The 11,211-nt window shown below is 35.3% G+C and overlaps 1 protein-coding gene across 4 annotated transcripts in view; it reads right to left on the minus strand.

Moving 5' to 3' along the window:
- The window catches only part of LOC106132440 (dachshund homolog 2), a 144,998-nt gene extending 135,468 nt beyond the window's left edge, over positions 1–9,530 (minus strand). For all 4 annotated transcript variants that reach the window (XM_060947907.1, XM_060947906.1, XM_060947905.1 and 1 more), the window contains exon 1: positions 8,921–9,530. In XM_060947907.1, coding sequence (XP_060803890.1) covers positions 8,921–9,486 — 566 coding nt within the window. In that variant the 5' untranslated portion in view covers positions 9,487–9,530. The remainder of the gene's footprint in view (positions 1–8,920) is intronic.
- Positions 9,531–11,211: the final 1,681 nt, after the last annotated feature.

Below are 11,211 nucleotides of genomic sequence, written 5' to 3' on the forward strand. Positions count from 1 at the left end.
TCCTCCGCTGATGACGCCAGTATAACCTGATCGTCGGCATAGAGCAGACATTTGACGAGTAACTCATTCATCCTTAATCCACTTTTAGACTCTTTCAAATCTGTCAAACAGCTATCCATAAATAGGTTGAACAGCCACGGTGACGCAACACATCCTTGCCTAACGCCTTTCTCAATCTTAAACCACTCAGTGTGCGCTCCGTTTATCCTGACACAAGCACTCGAATCCTCATATAAGGATTTCAGTGCTCGTATTAAGAGACTGCTCACCCCATGCATAGAAAGTGCTGACCACAATTCATTCCTCTCAACTCTGTCATAGGCCTTTTCCAGATCTACGAATGTGCAATAGACTTTTTGACTCTTGGCCAAAAACTTTTCGGCTATGCACCGCAAGGAAAAGACCTGATCAGTACATCCCATTCCCTTTCGAAATCCCGCTTGAGCATCCCATATTTTGTCATCAGTTTCATTCCTGACTCTATTAATCAATACCTTAGCATACAATTTGCCGACGACGCTAAGCAGGCTTATACCACGATAATTTTTGCAGTCCAGCTGTGACCCTTTTCCTTTGTAAAGTGGCACGATAACAGCCTTACACCAATCTTTTGGTACTCGGCCGCTTCTCCAACACAAATTGAAAAGGCAGTACAACTGACTAGCTACTACGCCTTTTCCTGCTTTAAGCATCTCGACCGACACTCTATCACACCCAGCAGCCTTTCCCGCTTTCATACTCTTAAGTGCTTCCACAATTTCGAACACTTCAATTTCGCCTTCCATCTCATTCTTTTAAGAGCTGTCAATTAAGGAGTCAAGTAAAATGTAAGTACCATTTTTTTAATTAACTTTAAATATCAGATCAATCTTCATTAATTTAACCAAAATCCTAATAATAGTTAACATAAACGTTTTCTTTTTGTACTTGATATATTTATGTGATCATGACTATGGGCTATATCTACAATTTTTATAATTTTAACAAAACGGTCGAGTAAAACTATAGGTACACAGCACTCGCCACTCCACTCGACCAACCCTAGTTGTTGCACTAGTATCATGGGAAATGCGAGAAAAACTGCGTGGGGCGCTATCAGTTTATAAATTAGCTAATTGTGCGAACTTCTTGCGCGGTGCGAAGTGCATCGTCGCAGGCGCAGCTTTTAATCACTTAATTTAGTTTTTTTGCTACGCTTCATACACGGTTGATTGATTAGTGAATTTGCACCCTGCTTTAAGTCTCTTTTCTATGCTAGTTTCACACAACATACTAATTTAATGTCCAAATATTGCATTGGATTTCGATGATATTTTGTCGATAAATTGAAAAGAAATCCCAATATAAATTATTTAAAAAGAAATACTATGTATTTGGTTAGTACAGAGGATTAAATTTGGAGCTGTAACACAACACGACGTTTTTTTTTTTAATAATTTATGCTTTTTAAAGGGAACTTAAATAAATAATAATAATAATTTAATAATTTGTGCTTTTTAAAGGGAACTTAAATTTGTTTCGGGGATTTCTCTTAATTTTTAAATTAATTTTTGTTATCTTCGTTATCGGTAGGATTAAATTGAATTCAGGAGCATCAATCACAATTAAAGATACGTTATCTTGACTTATTCGTGAAATATACGAATTAACAAACGTAAATACAGATGCCATTTTAACATTGTTCATATTTGAGATGAGCTCATTTTTATAAGTAGGTCCATATCATCAACAAAATAATAATATAAATGTAAATATACTTTGTAAAACTTCTACCTACATATGATTTTCTAAAACTGTAGGTACTTATGACTCATTGATTGATTTTACAACATTTTTTTTTCCGAAACTAACTTTCTTAATTAAATTAATAATGTGTAATATGCACCAAAATTGTCACGACTAAAATCATATGTATCTAAATCCTAATTTTTTTTTCGTATTTCGTAGTAAAAACAGTAAGTATATTTCATTTTAACATAATCTGTCAAACTGCAATACAGTTTGTCGGCAGTAGCTCTCTTAGACGCACACTGTTATATACTTACATAGTAAATATAATTTTTACTAGACAGTTTATACATCATTGAATTATTTGATATATTGTTATACACAGATATACAAAATTCTTTATTCTTCATATCTCACATCATTCTACCTGATCTATTCCACCAGATAACGTAAGTATATATGGGAATGGTTAACATATAATTTAGAGTTCAATTATCACGACTCATTCTCACCGGAGCGAAGCCGGTAAAAACGTCACTAGTCTTACATTTCCGCCTACCATTGTCTCACCACTAATCTGCATTACATTGAAAAAGCTAACTATAGTACAGATAGAAAAAAATACTCTTATATGTTTTTAATGGTCCAGTGTTTTATATATTAAATTCTCTTTATTAATTATGTTATTTAAATAGGTGAGTGAGTACACAGATTTAGCATTTTGGGTTTAACATACCTACATAGATGCTACGGATTTGTGAAGAAAGTTGTTCCGTATTTATTTTTATATTGAAAACATAGATTTCAGAGTTTTTTTAATCATTTAATATGCAGTCACGGTACATTTGGGTTCCATTGCTATGCATGCTAATATCTCAGCTCAATTTAGCTGTCAACTCTACATTGTTGCTACAACGAAGCTTAATCCATCATTTTCTCGCGGTATTTGTACGTCTGTAACAGTTCATCTCATGATAAACGGCAATGACTCCCTCTTCTGGCTGTAATTAAACATGATTAGTGCTCAACACATGGAGAGCTGCAATTATAAGACGTTACAACGGCTACCGGCGCTCCGCATTACACGCCATGCTATAGTTTCTATCAACAATTCAATATCTTAACACGGAAGCTTATAAGTATTTAATAACCGCTCAGCAGTTTTATCACAGTTTTTAGACAGACTTATCTGTTGTTGTTTGTCGTACTAAAGATGTGACGCCTATTGCGTCGCGACGCGTGCAAGCGTCACTCGCTCCAATGCCCAAGTGTTGCGACTTGCGGGAAGGAAACGCACATTCCGAATCCATTCAAATCCACACTCATGAATGAATTGAATGCGAAAGAGACAGCCGTATACCAAAGCTGCGGGGTCGAGCGAGACCCGATTTCAATAGTACGCGAAACGGAAATAGAGAACCCGAGATAATTCCGTCTAGCCGGGAGGGATTCCCTCGTGTCACTTGTGTGCGTTCCTTTTTCAAATTGTACACGGGGATTCCGAGTGTTTGCGTGAGTTTCGACTGTTCGTTCGTTTTCGGGAGACCCTCTTGTTCGTTCCCATTCGTGTCGTTCATTCTTTACTTTGGGTGCCGACTGCCGAGTGCTCCCCACTTGTTGATCAATCGTAATAAATTACCTCCATGATATTCCCATTGTGGAGCAGTTTGTCGCTTTGCTGCCTCGAAGGAAATTGCTTTTCCTTGAGACACTTCACTTTATTTGCCGGGTTGTGAATGGCTTTGTATGAATGGAGTGAGAACTGTATCATTTTATTGATACGATTCATTGATAAAGCAGTGCTTCCTACAATTGTGCGTTATAAAAACAAGATAATGTGTGTATTTTAGACACATTGTGAAGCTAGTTAACTTGGTTCACAGTCATCGGTTGGGGGGTCGGCATTGTGTTCTCGACTACTCTTAGTCTGATTGTTGGTTATTATATGAGCGACATTTTACAATTATTAAAAGTTTGAACCGCAAAGGCATCAGATAAAATCAAATTATTGAGAAATAAAAAATAAGTTCAAGAACCTTTATTGATTTCATGAGCTTCTTCGTGTATAACCTTTTAAATGTCTTAAGTACATAATGAATTCCAGAATCCAAAAACTAATGTTGCAACAACTTGCACTTGAGTTTTGTGGAATAATATATTGCTGTACACCTTATTTGCAATTAAGCATTTTCCCAAGTTTATTAGTTATTTTTTGTAGGCGATGGGCTAGCAACCTGTCATTTATTATTTCACATTAAGCCATACAGATAAACATGGCCTTTCAATATTTTCAAGACTATTGGGTCTACCCCGCAAGGAATAAATGAAAAATACTGATATATAATCACGTCTATGATTATATGTCAGTATTTTTCATTTAAGAAAATTTTACGTAGGTACTGTGAAAACAAATACTTAGGAATAGGAGTTTTTTGTGGCCTCTTTCATTCCTTTTTTCCCCCCAAGAGAATATTAATTAAAAATTAAAAAATATTAATTAAGCGCATCACTTTTAAATAAGTATTCGACTTAAAATCGATTTAAACAAAACTAAAAACGTATTTAACAATAAAGATCCTATTAGGTACAAATTCACTTGAAATAATATCAAATTACGCGCATCTCTACCTAAAGTACTTACTGAAAATACTGATTTAAACAGCATTCACGATAAATTCAATGACATATAAAAAAATATTACAAAATAACACAAAACATATATGTCCATAAGTTCCCACAAATTAATTAACAACAAAATTTTTTATGATCACAAATACAGATGTATTTCCATTCCCATTATGAACAAATTTACTCAAAAAACAAATGAGTGCACTCTTTAAATACCTACTGTAAATATTGATTAAAACAGCATCTACAATTAAGTCAAATATCAAAATTATGAAAACATCGTTATGAATACAAAAGCACTTAGTTGTATTCCTATTAGGTACAAATCCATTGACAATAAATACAAAATAATTTAGCAACATGTGTCTCACAGTGCAAATGCAATGGTGCATTGGTTTAATATTTCAATGGGGACTAGGCGTTGGAACTGCGCCAGTCAACCAGATAGTTCCTATACATTGTATTGTCGTTGTTTACATAATAAATTTTATATTTTGCGCATTGGAATTAACATTTAATGTATCACTAAGAAATTATGAAAAACATAATTTCTTAGTGATATTTCATATTCTGAAAAACGTTTGCCAAAGTTTTATAGTCAGCTTACTATCTTACACCAAATGTAACTAAGCATTGAAAAATAATGCTGTAAAAAAAAGAAAACCAATATTATGTTTGTATTCATGGATTCTTTTGCATTTAAATCATTCCAAATATACATTATTAATATAAATTAGTCACGATCACAAATCACAAATCTTTACTACTCAAACAATAGCCATTACAAAAAAAAGTACAAAAATAAATAAAAAACAGTAAAAATACAAAGTTGTGAATAGCGTTAAAGTAAATGTTACAAATTCTAAACATCCCCAGGAAACGGGGACAAATAATATTCTGCCAATCGTGTCATCTCTTAAAAAATAAAACAAAACACTATTCCACGCGGCCTAAAAAATAGTAGATCCAACGCACCTACCGGCTCTACAAAGGTAATGAGGCAGTTATTTCAGTGCTTTGTTTATTTACAAAATATCACTCCGTTTGAAGGCGCACCATCAAAATGAGTCGTAAAGCTGGAAATTCCATAAAAAGTCGTGTTGATGACCTCCCTAATTGAACCTCGTTCTTTGTAGCAGAGACAATGGCTGGAAGTATGAAATCCTGTTGGAACATTGATTTTGAACTAGCCTAGTCGACGTTTGATGCAATTGCTTTAATTTTTATCTGCCCTTCAACTTTGATCAAAAACGATATTATTCCGATTTCTGTAGTACAGACACACATATTAAAAATATATAAATACCAACTAAAATGTAATGTACTGCAATAGATGCGAGTACCTCCATTAAATTTTTCAACATAACATGGCAATAAAACTACACAAGACTTTTCTAACTAAAGAATCACTGTGGGACCTTAGATAGTGAACATGAGCAATGCTCATAAATCCTACTACTATTATAAAGGCGAAAGTTTGTATGGATGTTTGTTACTCTTTCACGCAAAAACTACTGAACCGATTACCAATTTGGTATGTAGGTAGCTGAAGACCCAGAATAACACATAGGCTACTTTATATCCCAGAGTTCCCGCGGGATTGATAGGGTTTCCATGCGGACGAAGTCGCGGGCGGCCTCTAGTTTTAATCATAAATCGTGACAAAAATCTTATTCGGGCGCAATAAAAAGGAGTATAAAGTTTGCTAATAAAAGAGTTAGCTACAAGTCCCCATACCGTTCCGTTCTCAGCTCAGAAGGTAACTCGATCCGCTCGTTTATCTGCTGTCGAGCAATTATTGAAGCGTGAAAAGGAACGTCCTCCTATTATTTACACTGCGTTTTGTAATGCGGGCGTTTCGTTTTTATGAAAAATATTAAATTTCCTAGCGTATAATCCTAATCGATAGAGTTCATCATCTGTCTGATGATCCATTACAATTTCCGTTTAAATATTTATGTCATTTAAAAAAGATCATTATTAACAAAAAGAATCAAATACCTAAACACCAATTCGATATTTTTAATAAGAATTACCTATACAAAGGAAAATAGGTTACTTTTATCCCAGTTAAATTTAAATTGATACATTCATTAACAAAAAAACGTTAAAAAGAGTAAGCAGGTACTTAGGTACTACCTTCAGATAACGACTTTGATGCAGTTGCATAGTTAGTAGATACAAAAAACACAGAAATATAATTCGTTAAATAATAAAAACTTTGAACAAATACGTTCAAATTCTACATTTAGCCAAACAGCTGAACGTGGCCTATAAGTCTTTTCGAGACTGTAACTCTACTCTAACTCTGTCTACCCCGCAAGGGATAGACAGAGCCTACAGTCGAGATAGACGTGACTATATGTATGATGTATGTATGTAACAACTACGTAGATAACAACAATCCTTCTTTCACTAGCTAATTATCTTAATGAAAGCAACTCATTCAGTACTTACCTACACTAAACCTTTTTAAACGATTTATCAAACTAATACCAATGTGTTTTTGTAATATTATAGCCAAAGAAATAAATATTAAATCCACTTTAAAAATAATAGTAACAGAAGTAAAATGTCGATAACGTTAGTGGAATCGTAATAGTGGAAACATGCCAATACGAATTAAAGTGATTTAGGACCGCCGCATCGTCGACGCATCTTTTTTATGGAGCAGTAGAATATAAATGCAAAAATAAAACGATATCTACAAATATTCATAATTTGATTAACAAATAATTTGTTTGAAGTTCAAATTAAAAATATAGAAAAAAATCTAAGCTTTATCCTAATAAACAGACGCTCAATGCAACATTTTTTATTAGTCTTAATTCGGTATTGATTTAAAAATATATAGGTTAGTAGATACCTACTCATATTATATGAAGTAAATCCAATAATTTTTTGTACATTTATTAAAATAACAGTTTCCGTCAGTAATTTTGTTATTGGAACATCAGTAATTATTTAAACTACTCGTATATGTATGTAGGTATAGTTAAAAAATGTATTTTATCACTTCTCGTTATTCTCTCTCAGTTCTCGATATTTATTTCAGTGTAATATATCTCTTATAAATATATATCGTATAAATACAATCAACTATTAATAATTATTTTCCTCACGACGGAGTCAGAGTTCTTATGTTCTCCTTTTTATTGTAAATGAAATAAGAGTCGTTAGTAATTCGGAACATCTTCCAAAGAATATGCCCTACTTTTTACTGGGGGTTTATTTCATACAGAAATTTGTATAACAAGAACTAAATAAATTCTTTTTAACATTAATAAAATACATAGTTTAATAATGTGTGTGATAATATATATTATTTATTGCTTAAAACAAATTTTTTATTATATTTACAGAGAAAAGACCAAACGCAGCAGCTCTCTCACAGCAAACTTCAAATTAATTTCATCATCACTATTTGGGTTGACATAAAAAAGAAGTGAAAATAATAAATTTATTAAAGAAACAATTGATAGGATTTATACTTAGATATCTATCATATCCATATTTCATAAATAATAAAAACGCATAAAATAAAGCATGTGTATACCTTACTGATGACTTCACTTTAACTTCCCAAAAAAAATATGATATCATGAAATCAAACAGAGCTTAGTCCGGCAAGACTGCCGTTTCCGGCTCCAATAAACAAACATTTAATATTTCAAACACAAAGCGTCGATATGAGCGAAAAATTAAAGTTTACGGCTCTCGGGGGCCGCGTACTGGCAACATTACATTTTTAAAATCGCATTCGACGCTCTGCCGCCCGTAGGCCTAACCGAGCGATGCCCGCAACAAAATACAAAACAAGATTTTTTAATCTAACTTTAGCGTTTGTAAAAATTACTATTTAAAAATTTACGCTTCCACCACTAATTAACAGGGATTTAACCCTTCCGTCGCCGACGCTGCCTTTAAAATTTAACCCGGTGGAAATATTTGGCGCGTATTAAAATCTGAAAAATTAATGCGCGCTACCCTCCGTTTGAGATCCGTGTCACGGTGTTGCGCCGGTCCTTGGCTATAGAATTCTTCTTAGAAGTGTTTTGTATCTTTTAATTATTAAATTATTCTCTATAGGTAAATAATGTAGATACGGTAAACACCTACTGCTTCAAAAATCTTAAGTTTACAAAAAGTACGAAGGATATTTTACCGAATTTACTTTATAAGTCAATGATACCTACTGCATAATAAACATAGTTTTAAAATACAACTAGGTATATGTAGGTATATTTATAATATCACGTTAAGTAAAAAAGACAAATTGATATCTCAGTATTTAAGTCACTTTTATGTCTAGGTTTCTGGAAAGGTACACTTAGACCTAATAATAGGATTTTGTTTACAGTCAAATAATAATAGCATAAAATAATAATAGGTCTATTAAAAAAAAATGTAAATAAGTAAGTAGGTATAACAACCAGAACAAAAGCGTTACAGGTAACAACATCGTAACATGCTGTGGACAAGAATCGTAGAGATTGTTGAGTCACCGACAAAATCAATAGAGGTTAGGTTCACGTGGGAGGTGCGCTTTGAATTCGAAACGTACCTTGCCGTGGTGCAGTCCCGGTACAGCACGTCGAAGTCCTTGCAGCTCAGCAGCTTGCAGCGGTTCACCCCGGGCTGAATGGCGCCGAGCCCGCGCAGGATGCGAACCTGTTCCACATTGCACACCAGCGGCACTATGTCCAGTCTTTTCAGCTTCGTATACACTGTGTGCAGTCCGCCTACCAAGTGCTTCAAGAAGAGTTCGAACGCTTGCGGCAGACACAGCATCGTGTCGCCTTGAATAATGAACGCAGCGACTTTCTGACCGCGGTAGTCGACCAGCTTACACTCGTTAGCGGACGGGTCCGAGGTGGAGATCGGCGGTGGGCTGCCGTAGCGCGGCGGACCGTGATGGTGGGCCGCGGCCATCAGCTCGAGCGGCGAGTGGTGCATCATCTGCAGCGAGCCCAGCAGCCCGAGCCCCGGCGGCGGCAGCGGCATTCGCGGCGCCAGCAGCTGCGGCGGAGACATTGCACGGGCCGGCGAGGCCGCCTTCACTCGCGGCGAACCACCCGACGATCCGCTCACCTCGCTTGCTGTCGACGCTGAGTCCACGGCGGACTCCATTCTCGTGAGATCTGACTACGCGCGCATCACACACCCGTCGCGCGCGCTAGTCCGCGCAACAATAAATAAAAAGCCGGAGCCGACGAGGGCGCGGCGACGTGCGCGCGCCCGCCCCGGCCGCCGCGTCTCATTGGTGGAGAGCCGTTCATAGTTTAATTCGATTGGGCGCCGACGTCGCCGCGATGTCTCCGCCCTTTTTTCGTTGCGTCGCGAGAACGCGCGGAGAAACGCTCCTGTTTCTTTTGGGTGTCGTGCGGAGCGGCCGCGCCGGGGAGTATTGATAAGAATGTCACCGGCAATCAATATGAGGCTCGCAGCCGCGCGTACTGTGGCCACACGACGCCCGCCGCCCGGAGAGACACGCTACGCTGCCATTCATAATGTTGCTTCCGATCAACTGTATGAATACTACAACATTTATTAAAATATTATATGTCATCATCGTGTTTTTAATTACGCCGTAATTATTCAAGCTCATTGGGCTCTATCTAAGAACAAAGTATGTTTGAATTGATAAGTAGTATACTGTATAGAATAGTGCGACCTATTGTAAATTAAAATGTTGCGGCATCCAATATAACTTTAAGAAGGGGAAGCCGGGGTGAGTGGGGTAAGTTTTAGTAAACTTTCGTCAGTAAGTTGATGTAACGATGACGTAATGAAATTGAACAAAGTTATTTGAACTCTAGCTGCTTATAAATCAGCGTCAAATAGATAGATATTTTTGTAAGTATAATAAGTTAATAAATTTATATTGTGAAGAGTTGTGATACAATTTAAGTAAAGTTCGCGTTATACCTGTGGACTTAAGCGATTAAACTTAACTGTCTGTCGGACTTGAGCGCCTGTTTCATTGGTAACTTTCAAGTGGTAGTAACTTGATGTTAAAATAAATATACTTAATTAGGTATAAATTACAGCTTTATATTAATTAGCTATTGCAAATACTTAGGTATTTTACAAAAATAGGGTGTGGTAAATATGGATAAAAATCGGTAATGATCCTCACAATATTCAACATTTTATAGTTTTTACTAGCAGGAGGTATGTGGCAGAATAAATAAAATAATAAATTTTAAAATACTGACTGTTTTAAGGAATATTTGCTTACAAACAACTACAAATTAATACAAAAGCCACCTCTTACTCAATTTTACAAAAACAAAAAGATACCTGAGAATACCTGGATGCTTGCAACACATTTTTTTTAATAAGTCTTCTGTCACCAAATGTTATTCAATATCCTGTTTAACGCATTCTTGTGGCTTATTCCCAAAGCATTTTTAATTAAAAATAATACAGGTATATTTAATCATATTATTAAATAAAAAGGGTTTATTTAATTTAAAGACGAATTTGTGTTTGTATCCTATATAGTTCAATTATTAAATTTCTATTAATCCACATATTTTATTACTAAAAATAATCAAATTGTAAGTTCAAATTTTCTGTAAAAAGGATAACTTTTATATAAAGAAATTACAAGTGTTTTTAATACTTGTAATTTCTTATTATTTTATATTAGCACATTACCTGAGACAATGTTAATCCTTGTACCAACCACAAATGTCAAAATTAAATTGAAGAAATGTAATAAAATTAATGATTTTTTTAGGCGATGGGCTAGTAACCTGTTACTATTTGAATCTTGATTCCATCATTACCTATGCCATACAGCTGAACGTGGCCTTTCAGTCTTGTCGAGGTCGTTGGCTTCGTCTACTC

Source organism: Amyelois transitella, chromosome 14, assembly GCF_032362555.1.
Source record: "Amyelois transitella isolate CPQ chromosome 14, ilAmyTran1.1, whole genome shotgun sequence".
In the NCBI taxonomy this organism is placed as follows: Eukaryota; Metazoa; Arthropoda; class Insecta; order Lepidoptera; family Pyralidae; genus Amyelois; species Amyelois transitella.